This window comes from Ascaphus truei, chromosome 6 (genome assembly GCF_040206685.1).
Source record: "Ascaphus truei isolate aAscTru1 chromosome 6, aAscTru1.hap1, whole genome shotgun sequence".
NCBI classification, from domain to species: Eukaryota; Metazoa; Chordata; class Amphibia; order Anura; family Ascaphidae; genus Ascaphus; species Ascaphus truei.
In genome coordinates this window covers 32,996,607-33,019,692 of record NC_134488.1, presented here as the reverse complement: position 1 = coordinate 33,019,692, position 23,086 = coordinate 32,996,607, and the positions used below count along the sequence as shown (strand labels likewise).

At 48.8% G+C, this 23,086-nt stretch overlaps 1 protein-coding gene across 2 annotated transcripts; it reads right to left on the bottom strand.

Annotated features, from left to right (window-relative positions):
- Positions 1-1,259: 1,259 nt before the first annotated feature.
- On the bottom strand, positions 1,260-9,650 carry SESN2 (sestrin 2). Of its 2 annotated transcripts, none has more exons than XM_075603890.1 (10): positions 9,139-9,650; positions 6,152-6,214; positions 5,012-5,173; positions 4,604-4,786; positions 4,182-4,358; positions 3,873-3,996; positions 3,624-3,742; positions 2,639-2,829; positions 2,361-2,505; positions 1,260-2,206 (listed from the first exon to the last, which is right to left on the bottom strand). In XM_075603890.1, the coding sequence occupies exons 1-10, from the start codon at positions 9,229-9,231 to the stop codon at positions 2,120-2,122; spliced, it is 1,344 nt and encodes a 447-aa protein (XP_075460005.1). In that variant the 5' UTR covers positions 9,232-9,650; the 3' UTR covers positions 1,260-2,119. The 2 variants fall into 2 exon arrangements, with proteins under 2 accessions (XP_075460005.1, XP_075460004.1); XM_075603889.1 differs by having other exon boundaries at positions 3,873-4,014; positions 9,139-9,649.
- Positions 9,651-23,086: the final 13,436 nt, after the last annotated feature.

Here is a 23,086-nt window from a genome sequence, read left to right as displayed (position 1 = left end):
GTCATCTTAACTCTGCCCAGGACATACCTGAAAACGAGGTAACTCTCAATGTATTACTTCCTGGTAACACATTTTATAAATAGGGTGACCCCCAGACTGCAGATTTCAGGGACATAAACATGCGCAATCAGTGTAACCAAATAGTGAAATAGAATAACGAGTGTATATATAAATGAATACTGCAGCTCAACCCTGCACAAGGACTGTGTTCAGTCTGCTTAGGTCATTGAACATTTCTTATAATAGAGCGCAAACCAGCATAACAAAAATTGGAAAAAGGCACCAGAATGAATTCTAATATACTTGCTCTTTATCTTCTCTTTCATGGCGTCTCATGGCTCACTCAATGAAAAGGCAGAACATAGGGTCAGGTTTTCAGACTATCCCAGCTGGCTTAATCTTTGACTGAGCCACCTGTGCGAAAGCTGGGGTATCCTGACTTGGGGGGTGATTTGAGGACTGCAGTTGAACACCCTTACATTTAGATCGTAAGCTCTTCAAGGCAGGTACTCCATTTATCTCTTGTTACTAAAGTCCTAAGCACTTATTCCCATTATGTGTTCCAGTATTGTCATTTGTAAACACTGCGGTGAAGCATTATGTCCTAGGTGGCACTAAATAAAGACTTCTATTCATACCCATTCCAGATAATTAAATTCAATGTAAGACTTATTCAGATTTATCTAATTAGAACCCAAAAAAAGTCATTGTATTGTTTATTTTAGAAAGTGTCTAAAGTGTTTGTTTTTGTATCATGCATGTATATAACTAATTCATTGATGTTTATTCAGTACTGGGTTTAGAGCTGAGAATATGTTTAAGGCATTTGTCCTCAATATTGACAATTGTGGAACAAATTTGTAATTATACCAATTACCATTCAACATCAATAGGATTCACAATATTGAGTCACGAGACAGCCACCACAGCGAAACGCATCAAGTATTAATTCAGATTTTGCATAGACCGGATGCGATAGAGTTGGGCGCAGGGTACATGTACCGGATGCGATAGCCACCGGAGGTGACACGATCGGAACCTTGTGCTCTGGACGCCGCCCCTGCTGTGCACCCGCACTGCATTTCTGTATTGTGTTACTCAAATACGACTGGGATTGCCACATGCTATTATTTTTAATATATTGCACTTTACGTGCTACGCTGTTCTTTTCTTTGAGTGAGCCATGAAAGAGACATACTAACAGGTGCAGAATTCTGGGACTTGTGCGCAGCATATTACATACAATAACACCACGCCAATAAAACAAGCAAATTCTTTATTTAGTCCACACAAATTAACAAAAAAATACTCCAGTAACATTTCTGCACAAGGCAATAACACGGCAAACAATAAATTATAGGTGCATGACCTATAGATCCCCCCCAAGAAAAAAAACATTCAACAGTGCCATGAACCTAAGAAAAATATTCACTAAAAAATTTCCTGTGCAATTAAGGTGCCTTACACTCAGAGGTAGAAGATACGGGGTTTTATTTCCCCACTATATAACTATAGAATATTTGAGAATACTGCAACCTGTAGGGTTTTTGGTTTAACCTTCTGTGTAAGAGGAAAGGTTAGGATTTACACCCCCCCCTGCACCCCTCAGACGGCAAGATGCAGGGGCATGGAATAAATGTTGATTATTCCGTGTGTAAATATGCCTGAGATCATATCTAATCTATACATGTAAATCACAAGACAGATGAGTGTTACAGTGTATATACCTGTATGGTGTAGTGTGCTATATACAGGCTTATACATATGTAAATACTTTGTATACCTGTACACTACTTTGTACTCATCACAGGTACAAGGTATATACATTCACTTGGTAGGTGTTCTATACGTGTATGTTGTAGTGTGCTGTATACACATGCACAGCCCTGTATTACAAGTAAAAGGGGATGTACATTGTGTATAGAACACCAACCTTTCAGCAAAAAAGGGGAGCCCACCCCCTTTGAGTGTTGGGGTGGATACTCCCCAAATCAGTGCAAAGACGCAGCAACGGAAATGCAGCAGCCAGGGGGTTAATCTGACTTGCAGCTTCAAAACATTAACCCCTTCACAGTCAAAATGGGTCAGAAACACTGCTTCACCAGGCCTCGGTCACAGGTCAGGTCATGTAGCGTGTGATGGCTCGGAGGGCGTACAGCAGGGCAGCCTGCATCCGGGCTTCTAGCAGGATCAAGTTCAAGTGGACCTGGGAAAGATGGGGAACAAAAAAAGGTGGTCAGGGGGTCCCCCAGAGGAGAGCGGTCACAAGTGACCTAATGACAACAAAGTGTTGGGAGTAAAACAGGTCAGCATCACCTAGGAGCCAAGCGACCCAGCGAGAGATTTATTTGGGGTCTCACCTTCTCGGAGTGTTTGAACTGTCTCCAGAAGGAGCAGTATATATGGCGTGACACTCTCTCAGGGTAGCACGTCACGGTCTTCATGTAAACCTTCAGACTCCGCTCCAACAGCTGATTCACCTCCCCGTAATCATAATCATCATACCTACCGGGGAAAAGCAAGCGAGTTAAGTCAGCGGCGCGGGGTAACCCCTCCCCCAGTGCATTGGGGTGTGACACCCCTCCCCCGCGGCATGCTGTAGTGTGACCCCCCTCCCCTGCAGTGCGCCGCTCCTCACCGGATCCCATAGATGCAGTGTATGTAGTTCCAGACTGCGCGGCGCAGCTTGGAGGTGTCTACGTCGCTGTGGGTGGCGATGGTGTGATACGTCAGGTTATACACCACCTGGAACTTCTCATCCAGCAGCTGTCCCACCTCTGGGTACAGGCGATTTATCAGCGAGTAGCCGTGGTCCTCCCATGTGTAGTCCTAAAAGGTATGGAGCAGGGGTAAGGGTTGGCCTAATCCTCAGGCATTACAGGCTGCACCCTCGAGTCCCATATTGGGACATCAACTGATTACAAATCCCCTTAATTTCCCCTAATAGAAGTCTTTATACATTACCCCATTAAGAACACTATTGACCTTTGATGGCAATCTCCTGGCTTTCCCACACTTTCCCCTACAGTAGGAACCCCCTTTATCTCCCTCATCGTCCCTATTAAGACAGATTTCACAATCCCTGCATCCTGTTTCCACCCTAAAATTCTCCAGCTGTTTCCCACCCCAGGGAGGAGAAGTATCCACATTGTATGCAGAGTGGGGTTAAAATATGGTCGCCCTGAATTCCCCATGAAACAAGCCCTGGGATCGCTGTGATGTCTTAACGAGCCTCCCACAGGATCAACCTATACAGCAGCGGTGGACAACTCCAGTCCAAGGGCCACCAACAGGTCAGGCTATTCCTGCTGCAGTATAGGTGGCTCAGTCAGAGCCCTCTGATTGAGCTACCTGTGCTGAAGCAGGGATATCCTGAACCTGACCCGTTGGTGGCCCTTGGACTTGAGTTGCCCACCCCTGCTCTACGGTGTATTCTATGGGATGTCTTGATAGGGCCACACCTCAAATCGTTATAGGACTGACTTCACTATCCGCCCACAACCAAAACCCCATTACCAGCTAATTGGCTACTTCAAGACCATTAAACTCGCTGTTCGGGCTTAGATACTTTCTCCTCTACGGATGTCAAAATGGCAGCCAGCAGGAAATGGGGTGCAGGTTACCTGGGCGCGGAATGTGGGCGGAGCCTGCTCCCCCCGCCGGGTGAAGTCTATGTAGGCGAAATCTGTGTCCTCCACAAAGCAGAGGATGCTGGGAGGACGCAAAGACTGGGCGACGTCATCTGTAGGGAGTAACCAATGAGAAAGGCTAAATTAATAAGCGTATCTAGGTCTATTACATAGATCTCTACAGATATTAATGTACAGTACGTAAACATTACATGCAACGAGGGAGCGATTTAATATACACACCGTTGGGGGTGACCAGCAAACTGTCCCTCTTCTCCATCTCAAATCTGGTGTCCATCTCCTCCTGACTGGCCTCCTCCTCTCCCTCCTCCAGGCGCTTTATCTGAGCAACAAGACGCTCAACCTCCTGCAGAGCATCGCAACCCTGTGTAATTAGACACACATATATACCTCCTGCAGAGCATTGCAGCCCTGTGTAAATACACACCTACTGCAGAGCATTGCATTCCGGTGTAATTATAATAAAACATTAGTGCCCGCGTATACAGACACCCCCCCCGCAGAGCATTGCGCCCATGTATATACACTCACCGGGTTGAGACGCTCCTCAGGGGATGGGGGCCTGGGGAGGCCCTCGGGCGCTTTCTGGGGGTAGATCCCACAGCCCAGGACGAAGGAAGCCAGAGAGTGGAAGTGAGTGAGGAGGACCACAGCGTGGATCAGCTCGGCCAACGACCAGACGTGGCTCCCGCCGGTACGGAGGAGAGACTGGGGGGGGGGAGGGAGGGGGAGGCAGATATACCAAAGTAAAGACCACAACTCAACACCAATAACCACCCTGTCCCGAGCTCACCCTCCCCTGCCCGAGATTTATTGCCCCCTATAACCATTTTCTTATGTCAAATACCTCACCCGTGCGCACCTCCCCACCCATATGCACCTAACACCCCCCCCCCACCCATATGCACCTACCATGTCCCACCCCCCCCCCCCCTTTCCCTGCATGCCCTCACCTGAATGTGGTCCTTGGTTATCAGCCAGGGTCGGTGAGCGAGGATTTTGTTGATGTCGTTGAGGCTGTGTAATTTTTGGGGGGCACAGTTCAGCCCCTGTAGCCAGCAAGGATCCCCCCCAACCTGCAGGAAGCAGGACGAGTGCAGAGAGACCAGGTAGGCACACTGGTGCCGAGCGGCGGCCTGAGACAGGGGAGGGGGGGGGGGGTACAGAGAGGATATTAGGCAAGCTATAAAAAGGAATATATAGCAGGTGCAATGGCATGGAAGGGGTTACACTGCAAAGCACTGTGGCAGGGAAGGGGTTACACCGTGGTGTGCTGTGCGGTTCTGTGGCAGGGAAGGGGTTACACCGTGGTGCTCTGTGGCAGGGAAGGGGTTACACTGTGCGCTCTATAGGGCCCTCACCATTATGGCCACATAGTGCCTCTCTGGCAGGGACAGGGCTCCGTCCATGTGTAGAAGCTGATGATGCGTCTTCCCGAAGCTGCGAAGGTATTCAGGGTGCAAACCCATCACTGTGCCAATATTCTCACCCAGGGGGTTCTGTCGGGGGCCCCCAACTGCTCTCTGTAAGACAAAAGCCCAGCACAGGGTGACTGACAGGACATGGAGACTGGTCCCTCCCACCACAGGGTGACAATGACAAGAGTAGAGAGCGTTGATAGCGCACTGCCAGAGAGTCCTGAGAGTATCAATCAGGAAAGAGAAACAGCCAGGCCACTCCAAAAGTGAAAAAATATTGTCAGGTTTATTGCATGCTGGAAATACACACAGGGAACGGACAGGTAAACGCACCTACGCGTTTCGTACTAAGTGTACTTTATCAAGGTGACCATAGTGCTTTAATACCGCTGTTTTATACTTGGTCACCTTGATAAAGTACACTTAGTACGAAACGCGTAGGTGCGTTTACCTGTCCGTTCCCTGTGTGTATTTTCAGCATGCAATAAACCTGACAATATTTTTTCACTTTTGGAGTGGGCTGGCTATTTCTCTTTCCTGATTGATACTCTCAGGACTCTCTGGCAGTGCGCTATCAACGCTCTCTACTCTTCTGGATCTTCAAAGGATGGACCGCACGCCGCCGACGACACGAGTGCCCCCCTGGTAGTACAGGTAAAGAGCCATAGCGCCTTTCATTTATTCCTGCTTACCATGGTCATTGACCACTCATTTCTATTACACTGGTTGGGTTTGAAACACTGTAATCTAGTGAGGGTCTGGCTGACTCCACGTCTGTCCCACCAGTTGTGAATCAACTTTATTGGGGGCACTCTATCGTTATACAGATCAACCCACAGTGGATTTAAACAATATTGGATGTACAATACAGGACTGGTCACAATTGAGAGCATCACATCCCTCTTGTTCCCATGTGACAATGACAGAAGGCATGTGTCACATCATTAGCTGGGGTATAGGGGTGACCCCTCCACTCATCCTACAGACCCAATAATTAAAACAAACTACACTGATACAAAAACCCATAAATCCAAGAATAGGAACTCCAAGACACGACCCTATAAAGTTGCCCCATCCTCCTACCTGTGTGACTGGTATAAACGCGCTGGGTCCCCTCTCCGGCTCTTTCACTGCATCACAGCGGTCCTGTTGAAATCGAAAACAAAGTGGTGTTAAAAAAAGACCAGCGGCGTCATGGGGGCGGAACCATGACCGGCAGCTCCCCCCGACCAATCAGAGCACACAAAAAAGAGGCAGCAGCGAGTCATGCGCATGTGCACACTGTATGTAACCCTACGCAGCCGTTACATCACCCATAACAAACACACAACGCCTCGGGCTACGGATACACCCAGCAGAGGTGGCATGCAGGTACCCCAGGGGCAGGAGGCTACCAGTTACCACTATACATCACAGCATGCATGTTTAGATATCCCCCCCATCATACGTATTCCTGGCCCCTCTGGCAGTGCACAGGTTAAACCGCCCTGCCGGTATAGCAGTTCAACAGCTGCATGTGCACGCACATAGGACACGTGCCCGGTCACGCACAGACAGTGGTGAGCCCGCAAACCTGCCCGGTGACATTACAGAGGTATAAGCACAGGAGGAGCGAGTGACAGGACGGTGTATACATACAAGCGCACACACTACACCTACAGACGGGTGTATTCAAATAGCTGTGCATGTATAGAAGAGACATTTTGTACTGTGTAGTCATAGTATGTTTGTGAACATCTATATATGAACATACCTATGTAGTGTGTATGTACACCGGGGGTGGGCATACTTCTCTTGCTTCGCCCCCCACCTGCTCTCCATTGTTCGCCCCCCCCCCTTACCTAGCAGGCTGCCCTTTGGTCATGTGACATTACACGACCCGCAGCATCATCTCGTTACCAGGGTATCCGTGACGTCACATGACCCGCAGCATCATTTGACCCCGCTGTGTTGCCATGGTCACGCATCCTGAACCCGGCAAGTAAAGGTTGCAGAGGCCCCGTGCGGTCCCCCGGCATTTAATTTAAATGCCCTGGGGAAGAGAGCGGGACCTCGGCAACCGCCTGCGCATTTTTAAGAGTCTTGGAAGGGTTTCCTCTACTTCTTCCCCAGCTTCAAATCAAGAGTTCAGTTGTAATTCTTCCTTTGTTGTGGTTATTTTGGGGGTTCAATATGAGCTTATAAAGGGGTTCTGTATGTTTTGCAATTCCTCCTTCCCCAGGAGCCTTCACATACTTCATGGATTGTATTGCTTTTGCCACTTCTGGAAGAACACATGGTAACATCATTGGTGGTTTCTTGTCGCTCTTAGGCCAGGTCGCCGCTGGCTACTGCGGCGCTCGCTGTGGCGGACGCTGCAGGGACAAGAGCCGCCCCACAATAGCGCCGGACCCGCCGACAAACTCCTGCTCAGACTTGCGAATGAGCGCTAGGCCACGCCCCACAGCGGTTCAGCTAATGGGGGCCAACCTGCCGGGTGACATCACGGCCCGTCACGCCACCATCACCACAGACCGGGGAACTCGGCTGCACGCGTCGCCTGGCGCGCAGACGCGCGTGCAGCGGGGCCGTAGCCCTAGTCTTCCGGATTATGCCCGGTGTACTTTTGTTGATAGCATTCAACCCTCTATAATAAGCTCAGTTTTATTGCTGCATCATCTAGCTTCTTCCCAAATCAGAGGTTGCTGCTTTGTCTTTAAGCTTTTATCATCTATTCTAGAGTCACCACATCACAATTGAATTTTCTTAAAATCGTCGGATATACGCCTTCAGGCGTCGGATAACGGCCCTTAGGGTTACATTGTAAAGCGTTGGACATGCCATTCGTTGAAAAGTGAAACGTTGGATAACAAGGACTACCTGTACAACCTTTGTATCTTCAATTCTTGTTCTGGGGATTTCGGATTGCTTAATGTCTTGTATTTTCCTCAGTAACTGCATAACTCTGGGGTTGCCAACTTTTTTTTTTGTTAAGTAACATTATGATTTAATTGTTCAATTAAGATGATTCCAAAACCTCTCTAATAGGGCATCAGAGATGAGATGCATTGTACACACACGTGTAGTGTGTGTGTGTGTGTGTGTGTGTGTGTGTGTGTGTGTGTGTATAATGTGTGCGTACACAGGCTTAAGGTGTTTCCATGTAATGTGGACCCAAGACAATGCATGTCATTTCCCAGAGTCCCTTGCTGCAGTGTAAGCACTGTATGCTAGGTGAGTGGTGAAAGGCAGGGTTGCAGACCTGAGATAGATATATACACACCACACACCGATTTAAATGTACCCTCATATAGCTATCCTCTTGCAAAAATACATACACATACATACATACATACATACATACGCCATATTAGACCAGTTTTCCAGTCCCTCTCTAAATTGTAGAAACCTTTGTTAACCAGTATTGTTTACCAGAGCAAGAGGAAAACTCTTGAAAGTTTGGGGTTTATTATGTAGATCAAGTGATTTAACCCTTATCTGCCTGTCCTCAGAGAGCCAGTAGAGATGGGGGGGCGGGGGGTGAGTGGGGGTTACCTCTGCAGACTTGTTGATCTCTGACAGACAAAGGGAGCAGCCAGAGAAATCACACCCATCCCAAGTCTCAGTGTTACCCGCTCACCTTAATATACTTACAGGGGGCAGATGTGGGTGAAAAAAGGCCCCAAACCAACAAAAATGCCCCATTAAAACATGTCCCTGCCATTAGTACAGTCTAATGCTGGGAGGGATTGCTGCTTTGTACATATATTATACATACACACCGAGAACAAACTGTATATACAAGAGGAAAGATATAGGATACTATACAGCTATAGATTATACAGACACGGAGCCGTTTATATAGGTGAAGGGGGGAGGGGGGGTCACATATAGCACAGCAGTACAATAACACTGGGCTCGAAAGCTGACAGACCCAGGAGACTGCGACCTCTGCCCGCTCTGTGACTCCGCCAAGCAGGCAGGCCTGGCAAGGGTCTGCAGCGCAGGAAGTTATATACCGCAGCACACAAGGCAAATACACTGCCTCTCCCCAGTGCAAGTAACCCCCACCCTCGTATTGCCGCACTTACCTTCACCCTTCTGTGGGGGCAGCCAGCCTGGCAGCCGGGGTAGCAATCCTCCCGACCCCGGAGGCAGTAACACTGGGTGTCCGAAACCCTCATGGGGGCAACGGGGCAGGCGTTCCGTGCGGGGGGGGGGCAGAAGGGGTAACAAGCGGAAAAAGTGATGGGGGGGGGGCAAACAGTCAGGACATGAGATCAGGAGGGCAATAAGAGCATGGGGGAGGGAAATAACCAGTGCAGTGGGGCGTCAGTGGGCAGAGGGGCAACAAGTCAGCGCAAGGGGAGGGGGTAAATACGGAGGACCCTGGGGGGGGGGAGTTGGTGAACAAGGCAGGGGGAAAAGTCAGGGGAGAGGGGCAGAAAGTCAGTGCAGGGGGGTAAAGAGAGGGGCAGAAAGTCAGTGCAGGGGGGTAGAGGCAGGGGGGTAGAGGCAGGCGGTGGTAAGTAAACGGTGTTGGTCAGTGCTGCTCCTGCCCTCCCCAGGGACCTTCTCCGCGCACTCTGACCCCAGCCCGCCCCCTGCAGCTGTTTTTCAAGCCTGGACACTCTTCGACGTCACCAACCGGCAGCACCAATCACCTTCCAGAACAGGTGAGGTGACGCACAAAGCCCCCGCGCAAGGGCTCACGGGAGGTGTAGTCTTGGACAAGCAGCAGAAAGTGGGGGTTTAGATTAAAGCGTCGGTCCCACTAATGTAATATCTACAGTAATGTATCTCTCATCCTGGGGGGGGGGGGGGGGGACGGCACAACATAAATAGCACTTCGTCTAATACAAAAATGTGACTGTTTTAGGTTAAAAATGTAGTGTGTTTCAGGTTCACATTTTCTTTTTTTAGGTTAGAATTTGAGTTTTTCACAATTACTTTATTTTAGGTAAAATTTCAACTTTAAAAAAAAAAAAAAAGTACTTTGGTATTAGGTGATACCTTTTTCATTTGGACTATCAAATCTCTCTCTCTCATTATATTAGTAGCTATATTAAGCTTTCGGTCGGGAGTTCTCTCTTCCTCAGGTCAGCAATACTGATTTACCAAACTTTTTTTTTAAATACTTCTTTTAAGGTCAGATTTTCAGAGTCATCTTTAGGTTTAAATGTTACTTTTTGGGGTATAAATGTGATTTTTTTTTAGGTTCAATGTAACTTTGTTGACACTTTTATGAGGTTTAAATTTCACTTTTTGAAATATTTGTTTTCAATACAATAGTTTAGCCCTTTTAGATGTAAATGAGACACAGCAGACACACACACACACACACACACACACACACACACACACACACACACACACACACACACACACACACACACACACACACACACACACACACACACACACACACACACACACACACACACACACACACACACACACACACACACACACTCCCCCCTAAAGAGCTGACAAGAGTTGTCACCTAGGTGTGACACCCCCACACTGTGTGTAGACCCTCTGCTAAATCCTATTGGCATTACAGACGGCCTGTTTACCCCGGGAGTATGGGACTGGGAGGGCAAATTAAATTATCTTTAGGATTCAATTCTATTTACACCGAGCCATTGTGTAACCATTGTGCAGCCATTGTGTACCCATTGTTAGCAACATTTCCATACAATCCAGTTGAGTTAATTGAGTTTACCGTCCTCAAACCTTTAAACCCTTCAATGCCAGGGAGGCAGTTTAGAGATAATAACATGCATAAAAACAAGAATACGATATAATAACATGCATAAAAAACAAGTATAAGATATAAAAACATGCATAAAAAACAAGTATAACATATAAAAACATGCATAAAAAACAAGTATAACATATAACATGCATAAAAACAAGAATACGATATAATAACATGCATAAAAAACAAGTATAACATATAAAAACATGCATAAAAAACAAGTATAACATATAACATGCATAAAAACAAGAATAAGATATAATAACATGCATAAAAACATGCATAAAAACCAAGTATAAGATATAATAACATGCATAAAAACAAGTATAAGATATAATAACATGCATAAAAACAAGTATAAGATATAAAAACATGCATAAAAACCAAGTATAAGATATAATAACATGCATAAAAACAAGTATAAGATATAATAACATGCATAAAAACAAGTATAAGATATAAAAACATGCATAAAAAACAAGTATAAGATATAATAACATGCATAAAAACCAAGTATAACATATAATAACATGCATAAAAACATGCATAAAAACCAAGTATAAGATATAATAACATGCATAAAAAAACATGCATAAAAACAAGTATAAGAGATAATAACATGCATAAAAAACATGCATAAAAACAAGTATAAGATATAATAACATGCATAAAAAAACAAGTATAAGATATAATAACATGCATAAAAAACAAGTATAAGATATAATAACATGCATAAAAACATGCATAAAAAATATGCATAAAAAACAAGTATAAAATATAATAACATGCATAAAAAACAAGTATAAGATCTAATAACATGCATAAAAAACATGCATAAGATATAATAACATATATAGAAATATAATAACATATACAAACATGATAACATATAAAAAACATGCATAGAGATATAATAACATATACTGTATAGAGATATAATAACATGCATAAAGATATAATAACATATATAAATATAATAACATGCATAAAGATATAATAACATGTATACAAATATAATAACATGCATATAGATATAATAACATGTATATAAATATAATAACATGTATATAAATATAATAACACATATAGATATGTAATAACATGCATAAATATATAACATGTATAGAGATATAATAACATAAATATATAATAGCATGTATATAGATATAATAACATGTAGAGATATAATAACATAAATATATAATAACATGTATAGAGATATAATAACATGCATTAAGATATAATAACATGTATATAGATATAATAACGTATAGAGATATAATAACATGTATATAAATATTATAACGTATAGAGATATAATAACATGCATAGAGTTATAATAACATGTATAGAGAGAGAGATAACACATATAGAAATATAATAACAGCTATAAAGATATAATAACTTGCAGATTTATTTATTAAATATTTTACCTAGAAGTAATACATTGAGAGTTAACTCTCGTTTTCAAGTATGCCCTGGGCACAGAGTTATGTTGTTAACATTATAATTTACCGCTACAAATATGTTGTACGTAAGAAATAATCATATACTAACCTGTCAAGCAATCTAATAACATACGGAGCCATACAATATCCCACAGAGTAATATAACAACGTGCAGAGCCATACAATATCACACAGACTAATATAATAACATGCAGAGCCAAACAATATCACACAGACTAATATAATAACATGCAGAGCCAAACAATATCACACAGACTAATATAATAACATGCAGAGCCAAGCAATATCACACAGACTAATATAATAACATGCAGACCCATACAATATCACACAGAGCAATATAATATCATGCAGAGCGATATATCATGCAGACTAATATAACATGCAGAGCAATATAATGATATGCAGAGCAATATAATGATATGCAAGCAATATAATGACACGCAGAGCAATATAATGACATGCAGAGTGATATAATAACACACAGAGCTATATAATAACACGCAGAGCGATATAATAACATGTAGAGTGATATAATAACATGCAGAGTGATATAACATGCAGAGTGATATAATAACACGCAGAGCGATATAATAACACGCAGAGCGATATAATAACACGCAGAGCGATATAATAACACGCAGAGAGGTATAATAACATGCAGACTGATATAATCACATGCAGAGCGATATAATAACATGCAGTGCGATATAATGACATGCAGCGCATTATAATCACATGCAGAGTGATATAATAACATGCAGAGCGATATAATAACACGCAGAGAGATATAATAACACGCAGAGTGATATAATAACACGCAGAGCGATATAATAACATGCAGAGCGATATAATAACACGCAGAGAGGTATAATAACATGCAGACTGATATAATCACATGCAGAGCGATATAATAACATGCAGTGCGATATAATGACATGCAGAGCATTATAATCACATGCAGAGTGATATAATAACATGCAGAGCGATATAATAACACGCAGAGAGATATAATAACACGCAGAGTGATATAATAACACGCAGAGCGATATAATAACATGCAGAGCGATATAATAACACACAGAGCGATATAATAACACGCAGAGCGATATAATAACACGCAGAGCGATATAATAACATGCAGAGCGATATAATAACACACGGAGCAATATAATAACACGCAGAGCGATATAATAAGACGCAGAACTAAATAATGACATGCAGAACAATATAATAACATGCAGCGCGATATAATAACACGTAGAACCATATAATAACAGAGCGATATAAAAACACGCAGAGCTATATAACAGAACGATATAATAACACCCAGAACGATATAATAACACACTGAGCCATATAATAACACGCAGAGACTGCAGATTTGCTGAGGCAGACAGTTGAGAAAAACAGCAGCAAAGTCCAGAGCACCCATCTCCGTGACACCCCTTGCTCTGTGACACATCCAGCCCTGTGACACCCCCTGCCCTGTGACACTGTGACACCCCTTGCCCTGTGACACCACCTGCCCTGTGACACCCCTTGCCCTGTGACACCCCTTGCCCTGTGACACCCCCTGCCCTGTGATGGGTTAATGGAATGGGTTAAAGGGTCAGTCCAATGTAGGCGCGAAATGACCTAATGACAGTGGTTGTTATACTAAATATTACCCTTTTCTAGTGTTTATACCGCCTTCCCCTTATGGCCTTCAAAATGGGGGGTAGAGCATGCTGGGATCAGTGGGGTCTGACCCACTAACCCATGATGGGCAAACACGGATAGAGCCAGGTTATAAACTTGGGAAATCCTTAATACCTGACCATTGGCAACTGTGTCACCCTGCGGGGGGAGGGACAGACTCCGTGTCCCATAGCTCACCTCTGTCTGTGTCACCCTGCGGTGGGAGGGACAGACTCCATGTCCCATATCTCCCTCCTGTCTGTGTCACTGTGTCACCCTGCGGGGGGAGGGACAGACTCCATGTCCCATAGCTCCCTCCTATCTGTGACACTGTGTCACCCTGCCAGTGCCGCCAATGGAGGGGTCTGCCGGGGTTGGCGTCCCAGGCCCGGTGAGTCAGGGGGCCCGGCTGCCCAGATCCCCTGCGTGGCCGTGCCCGTGTCATTAAAAAAAGTGGCAGAAAAAAAACAATTCCGGCGATCCCAGTACGCATGCGCAGAGCAGAGGTCTCTGCGCAGGGAAGCAGGGTGTCCAACCTGCAGGGCCAGGGATGGGATGAGTGGCGTGCGTCCTGCTGGCTGCCCCCCCCAATCGCCAGACCCCTTCCTTGCTCCCCCCCCACCGATCTTGTGTCCCCACCAGCATGGGCACCCGAGGGGATTGTGGGCTGGAGGGGGATGCGCCCTGGCGAGCGCACGCCAACCTTGTTCCCCCCGCGCCTACCTCCCGGCCCGGGCAGCAGCCACGGGGACCGGGGGCTGCGGGGGCGGAAGTGCCATGGCAAGCCCGTGCCCGCCAACCCAGCTGCCCCTGCACCAGCCTTCTTTCCCGGGCAGCACCCACCCACGCAGTCACCCACTCAATCAGTCACCCACCCAGGCAGTCAGTCACCCACCTACCAGCGCAGTCAATCTCCCACCTAGTCAGTCAGTCAGTCACCCAGGCAGTCAGACACCCACCCAGGCAGTCAGTAATCCACCTACACATGCAGTCAGTCACACACCCATCTACCCAGGCAGTCCCCCACCCAGGCATTCAGTCCCCCACCCAGGCAGTCAGTCACCCACCTAGGCAGTCAGTCACCCACCTAGGCAGTCAGTCACCTACCAAGGCAGTCACCCACCCACCCAGGCAGTCAGTCACCCACCCAGGCAGTCAGTCACCCACCCAGGCAGTCACCCACCCACCCAGGCAGTCAGTCACCCACCCAGGCAGTCAACCACCCACCCACCCAGGCAGTCAGTCACCCACCCAGGCAGTCAGTCACCCAGGCAGTCAGTCCCCCACCCAGGCAGTCAGTCACCCACCTACCCATGCAGTCAGTCACCCACCAGGCAGTCAGTCAGTCACCTACCAAGGCAGTCACCCACCCAGGCAGTCACCCACCCAGGCAGTAAGTCAGTCACCTACCCAGGCAGTCAGTCACTAACCCAGGCAGTCCGTCACCCAGACAGTCAGTCAGTCACCCACCCACCCAGGCAGTCAGTCACTAACCCAGGCAGTCCGTCACCCAGGCAGTCAGTCCCCCACCCAGGCAGTCAGTCACCCAGGCAGTCAGTCCCCCACCCAGGCAGTCAGTCACCCACCTACCCATGCAGTCAGTCATCCACCAGGCAGTCAGTCAGTCACCTACCAAGGCAGTCACCCACCCAGGCAGTCACCCACCCAGGCAGTAAGTCAGTCACCTACCCAGGCAGTCAGTCACTAACCCAGGCAGTCCGTCACCCAGACAGTCAGTCAGTCACCCACCCACCCAGGCAGTCAGTCACTAACCCAGGCAGTCCGTCACCCAGGCAGTCAGTCCCCCACCCAGGCAGTCAGTGACCCATCTACCCATGCAGTCAGTCACCCACTTACCCATGCAGTCAGTCAGTCACCTACCAAGGCAGTCACCCACCCAGGCAGTCAGTCACCCACCCAGACAGTCAGTCACCCACCTAGTCGGACAGTCAGTCACCCACCCAGTCAGTAAGTCAGTCACCCACCCAGGCAGTCAGTCACCCACCTACCCACGCAGTCAGTCACCCAGTCAGTCAGTCACCCATCTACCCAGGCAGTCACCCACCCACCCAGGCATTCAGTTCCCCACCCAGGCAGTCATCAGTCACCCAACCACGTGCCTTCTATCTTCCCTCCGAAACCAGCCCCACTGCCTGCCAATTGAAGCCCCCCCACTCCCTCCAGCCGGATGAAGGCTCCACACACCCCCCTTCCCCCCTGGCCGGTTGAAGCGCAGGCTGGTTGAAGCCTCCCCCCGCGGGCCAGTTGAAAGCCCCCTCGCTGACCCATCGAAGGCCCCCACAGCGGACCAGGTGAAGAGAGGTACTGTAATTCATTTTAGTCCCATACTGTACTTTACCCCTTAGGCCCATACTTAACCCTGGCCCATATTTAACCCCCCCTTCACCAGGCCCATACTTAACCCCCCCCTTCACCAGGCCCCTACTTAACCCCCCCCCCTTCACCAGGCCCATACTTAACCTCCACCCCCCCCCCGGCCCATACTTAATTGCCCCCCCAGGCCTATACTTAACCCCCCCAGGCCCATACTTAACCCCCCCAGGCCCATACTTAATCCCCCCCCCAGGCCTATACTTAACCCCTCCCCCAGGCCCATACTGAACCCCCCCCAGGCCCATACTTAATTCCTCCCCCCAGGCCTATACTTACCCCCCCCCCCCCCCCCAGGCCCATACTTAATTCCTCCCCCCAGGCCTATACTTACCCCCCCCCCAGGCCCATACTTAATTCCCCCCCCAGGCCTATACTTACCCCCCCAGGCCCATACTGAACCCCCCCAGGCCCATACTGAACCCCCCCAGGCCCATACTTAATTCCTCCCCCCAGGCCTATACTTACCCCCCCCAGGCCCATACTGAACCCCCCCAGGCCTTTTGTCACATTGGGTGCAGCACTGGGCATCTTTGTCTTTTGTTGAAAATATTAAAATAAACAGATTGTAATGTAATGTTTTTTTCCGTATTAACAATAACAAGAAAACAGTTAAGTAAAAGTTGCGCGCACATTTTTTCCCCGTTATAGGTGCACTATGGGGGGGGGGGGGGGTGCTGCTCCTGCTCCTTTCATTTGTCCTGAGCCCCATGATTTCTGTTGACAGCCCTGCACCCTGCGGGGGGAGGGACAGGCTCCATGTCCCATATCTCTCTCCTGTCTGTGTCACTGTGTCACCCTGCGGGGGGAGGGGGAAGGGGACAGGCTCCATGTCCCATATCTCTATCCTGTCTGTGTCACTGTGTCACCCTGCGGGGGGGGGGGGGAGGGGACAGGCTCCATGTCCCATATCTCTCTTTTGTCTGTGTCACTGTGTCACCCTGCGGGGGGAGGGACAGACTCCGTGTCCCATATCTCCCTCCTGTCTGTGTCACTGTGTCACCCTGCGGTGGGAGGGACAGACTCCGTGTCCCATATCTCCCTCCTGTCTGTGTCAGGGTCACCCTGCCTCACAGGTGCCCTCTGCTTGTAGTAACTAATGAGCCTCTCGCAGATTAAACTCTGACCCCCTCGGTACCTGTCACCTCTCATAGTGGGTGACATCACTCACTTATCCCGATGTCTCAGCTGAGTCAGCACCAAATGTTTACTGGTTACACTTCCAATCTGCACTGAATGAGCAAAATTCCAACTGCAGAACATCACAGACTGTGTAACCCCTTCCCTGCCAGAGAGAGCAGTGCAGAACATCACAGACTGTGTAACCCCTTCTCTGCCAGAGAGAGCAGTGCAGAGCATCGCAGACTGTGTAACCCCTTCCCTGCCAGAGAGAGCAGTGCAGAACATCACAGACTGTGTAACCCCTTCCCTGCCAGAGAGAGCAGTGCAGAGCATCGCAGACTGTGTAACCCCTTCCCTGCCAGAGAGCAGTGCAGAACATCCCAGACTGTGTAACCCCTTCCCTGCCAGAGAGCAGTGCAGAGCATCGCAGTGTAACCCCTTCCCTGCCAGAGAGAGCCGTGCAGAACATCACAGACTGTGTAACCCCTTCCCTGCCAGAGAGAGCCGTGCAGAGTATCACAGACTGTGTAACCCCTTCCCTGCCAGAGAGAGCAGTGCAGAGCATCGCAGTGTAACCCCTTCCCTGCCAGAGAGAGCAGTGCAGAGCATCGCAGTGTAACCCCTTCCCTGCCAGAGAGAGCAGTGCAGAACATCACAGACTGTGTAACCCCTTCCCTGCCAGAGAGAGCAGTGCAGAACATCAGACTGTGTAACCCCTTCCCTGCCAGAGAGAGCCCTGCACAGCATCGCAGTGTAACCCCTTCCCTGCCAGAGAGAGCCGTGCAGAACATCACAGTGTAACCCCTTCCCTGCCAGAGTGAGCAGTGCCGAGCATCACAGTGTAACCCCTTCCCTGCCAGAGAGAGCCGTGCCGAGCATGGCAGTGTAACCTCTTCCCTCCCAGAGAGCCCTGCAGAGCTTCACAGACTGTGTAACCTCTTCACTGCCAGAGAGAGCCCTGCAGAGCATCGCAGTGTAACCCCTTCCCTGCCAGAGAGAGCCCTGCAGAGCATCCCAGACTGTGTAACCTCTTCCCTGCCAGAGAGAGCCGTGCACATGCGCCGGCACCCTGAGCGCAGCCTAACCCTACCTTCCTTGCCAGATAGATGACAGCAGAGTATCGCAGTCTAACCCCTGTCCTGCCAGAGAGAGAGAGCCCAGCAGAGTATTGCAGTGTAACCTCTTCCATGCCAGAGAGCTCTTCACAGCATCACAGTGTAACCCCTTCCTTGCCAGAGAGCCCTGCATAGCGTTGCAGTGTAACCCCTTCCCTGCCAGAGATCCCCGCAGGGCATCGCAGTGTAACCCCTTCCCTGCCAGAGAGCCCTGCAGAGCATCACAGTGTAACCCCTTTCCTGCCAGAGCCCTGCACAGCATCACAGTGTAACCCCTTCCTTGCCAGAGAGCCCTGCATAGCGTTGCAGTGTAACCCCTTCCCTGCCAGAAATCCCCGCAGGGCATCGCAGTGTAACCCCTTCCCTGCCAGAGAGCCCTGCAGAGCATCACAGTGTAACCCCTTACCTGCCAGAGCCCTGCAGAGCATTAAAAATTACAAAGTAGCAACTGTCACAGCCTTTAGTGAGTGTGGTGGGCCATTGTTAGTAACCCTAGCTACTGTATAAAAAAAGGTTTTAGATTAGGAACAGGCTTTATACATGCAATTCCAACTCTGACCACAAGATGGTGACAGAGTTATTAGTAACATAAGGGACTGGCAGGCGCAAGAGTGCGTGCGAGTCTTTAAATATATATATATCACACTTAGTTACGTTATGGTGGGTAAAAAAGTGACAAAATCCCTCCACAGCAAAGCATATAGCAAATGTAAATATAGCTGTATGCTCATCTGCATGTCTTAGGCAGATCTGCAACCCCGCCTTTCACCATTATCACCCAGCACACAGCACTTCCACTGCAGCAAGGGACTCTGGGAAATGACATGCAAATGAGCACACAGTGCCACCTTTTGCTTCAAACCCATTAACATGGTTCCCTATAGGCTTAAGCTTGCTGCATGGTCACAGCTTTGAGCACAGCCAGGGTTAAGCTGCATAGCCAGTAAACCTTTTTCTATGAGGACACATGTGGGTGTTTGCTGTGCTTCTGTCCTGCCTGCACTAGCATTATACATGTCATGTTATATTATTCCTGCATATATCACTTTCTGGCTGTTAGATCTTCTGTGACTGGCCAGTCACAGTGGGCGGAGAGTTTATTGCAAAACCTTTTGCTCCTTAACGTTTTATTTTTCCTTTTTTAAGGTTTATTTGTTTATTTGTCATCAGCTTATGCTTGTTATTTCTACATGAGGGGTTTTCTCTCGCTATTATACTTTATAGAGGTCAGTGTCAGGGACTGTTTTAAACTTATATGTTATATTATGTGCCGTTTCCAAATAAAATGTATATGTTTATAATCTATTTGAGGGCTATATGGGACACTTCTTTTTCAATGTTGTTCTTTCATATATATATATATATATATATATATATATATATATATATATATATATATATATATATATATATCTTATACTATATTAGTGAAAGCACTGTATGCCTGCCTGCCTGCTGGATGTCCGGTGTCCCTAGGGGAAATCTCATTGGTCCCTTGGGCCGCCCCCGCACACCTCTCATTGGCCTGAGGCGGAGTGACGGCCCAAAGGACACACAGGGACACAAACACACACACAGGGACACAAACACACACACAGGGACACACACAGGGACACACACAGGGACACACACAGGGACACACACACACACACACACACACACACACACACACACACACACACACACACACACACACACACACAGGGACACACACACACACACACAGTAGGGGGGGGGTGTACATTAGCAGCATTGTATAACCCGGGTTGGGGGGGGGGGGCTCACATACCCGCCTCCGCCTCCGCCTCTTCCTCCCCGAAATCAGCCTCCACACCCGCGCGCACGTCCTCCTCTCCCCGTGTCTCCCGCGCTTTCAAACACCCCCCCCCCCCCCGGCGCCGCTACAGTGAGCGGAGGAGCGAGTGCCCGGGACACAGCGGGGGAGCGGCCACAACAAGCTGCCTCCCGCCTCAGTTCCACGTGGGAGCGGCCGGACGGGTGAGTGAGCGGCCTTCACCCACCCCTCACCCCCCTTCAAATCACCTCCCCTCCACCCCCCCCCCCCGGCGCCGCTACAGTCAGCGGAGCGAGCGAGCGCCCGGGACACAGCGGGGGAGCGGCCACAACAAGCTGCCTCCCGCCTCAGATCCACGTGGGAGCGGCCGGACGGGTGAGGGAGCTGCCGGACGGGTGAGTGAGCGGCCGGACGGGTGAGGGAGCGGCCTTCACCTCCCCTCACCCCCCCTTCACCTCCCCTCACCCCCCCTTCACCTCACCTCCCCTCACCCACCCCTCACCTCCCCTCACTCCACTTCCCTTCCCTTCCACCTCCCTCCACCCCCCCTTCACCTCCCCTCCACCCCCCCTTCACCTCCACCCCCCTTCACCTCCCCTTCACCCCCCCCACCTCCCCTTCACCCCCCACCTCCCCTTCACCCCCCCCACCCCCCCTTCACCTCCCATCCACCCCCCCTTCACCTCCCCTCCACCCCCCCTTCACCTCCCCTCCACCCCCCCCCCTTCACCTCCCCTCCACTCCCCCCCCTCACCTCCCTCCACCCCCCCTTCACCTCCCCTTCACCTCCCCTCCACCCCCCCTTCACCTCCCCTCCACCCCCCCCTTCACCTCCCCTCCACCCCCCCCTTCACCTCCCCTCCACCCCCCCCTTCACCTCCCCTCCACCCCCACCCTTCACCTCCCCTCCACCCCCACCTTCACCCCCCCTTCACCTTCCCTTCACTCCCCCCTTACAACCTCCCACCACCTCCTCACCACCTCCACCCCCCTTCCCACCTCCCCCACCCCCCTTCCCAACTCCCTACCACCTCCCCCCCCCTTCCCCCCACCCCCCCCTTCCCACCACCTCCCCCCCACCCCCTCCCCTTCCCACCACCTCCCCCCCACCTCCCCTTCCCCCCCACCCCCCTCCTTCCCACCACCTCCCCCCCACCCCCCCCTTCCCACCACCTCCCCCCCACCACCCCCCTTCCCACCACCTCCCCCCCACCCCCCCCTTCCCACCACCTCCCCCCCTTCCCACCACCTCCCCCCCACCCCCCACCACCCCCCCCCCTTCCCTGAGGCGGAGTCACGGGCCAAAGGACACACAGGGACACAGGGACACACACACGTAGACACACACACACAAACGTAGACACACACACACACACAGACGTAGACACACACACACACACACGTATACACACACACACACGTATACACACACACACGTATACACAAACACACACACGTAGACACAAACACACACACGTAGACACACACACACGTAGACACACACGTACACACACACACACGTACACACACGCACGTAGACACACACACACGTACACGTAGACACACACACATGTACACGTAGACACACACACACATGTACACGTAGACACGTACACACACACACACACACACACGTACACGTACACACACACACACACACATGTACACGTAGACACGTACACAAACACACACATGTACACGTATACTCACACACATGTACACGTACACACACACATGGAGACATACACACACACACATGGAGACATACACACACACACATGGAGACATACACACACACACATGTACACATACACACACACGTATACACTCACACACGTATACACACAGGTATACATACACATAATGTATACACACACACATGTATACACACACATGTATACACACACATGTATACACACACACACACATGTATACACACACATGTATACACACACACACACACACACACACACGTGTATACACACACACACGTGTATACATACACACACATGTGTATACACACACATGTGTATACACACACACATGTGTATACACACACACATGTGTATACACACACATGTGTACACACACATGTGTACACACACACATGTGTACACACACACACATGTGTACACACACACATGTGTACACACACACATGTGTACACACACATGTGTATACACACACATGTATATACACACACATGTATATACACACACATGTATACACACACACACACATGTATACACACATACACATGTATACACACACACACATGTATACACACACACACACACACTTATACACACACACACATACAATGTATACACACAAACATGTATACACACACACAAACATGTATACACGTGTATACACACACATGTGTATACACACACACGTATACACACACACAATATATACATACACACAATGTATACACACACATGTGTATACACACACGTGTATACACACACACATGTGTATACACACACGTGTATACACACACACACGTGTATACACACACGTGTATACACACACACACACACGTGTATACACACACACACGTGTATACACACACACGTGTATACACACACACGTGTATACACACACACGTGTATACACACACACGTACACATACACACACACACACATGTATACACACACACACATACAATGTATACACACAAACATGTATACACACACACA

Excerpts from the sequence above, each read along its gene's own strand:
- SESN2 (XM_075603889.1), bottom strand. The coding sequence starts at position 9,231 with ATGAGGGTTTCGGACACCCAGTGTTACTGCCTCCGGGGTCGGGAGGAT. Across the intron at positions 2,830-3,623 it reads CGCCCACATTCCGCGCCCAG|GACTACACATGGGAGGACCA; the intron begins GTAACCTGCACC and ends CATACCTTTTAG. Across the intron at positions 2,506-2,638 it reads CACTGCATCTATGGGATCCG|GTATGATGATTATGATTACG; the intron begins GTGAGGAGCGGC and ends TTTCCCCGGTAG.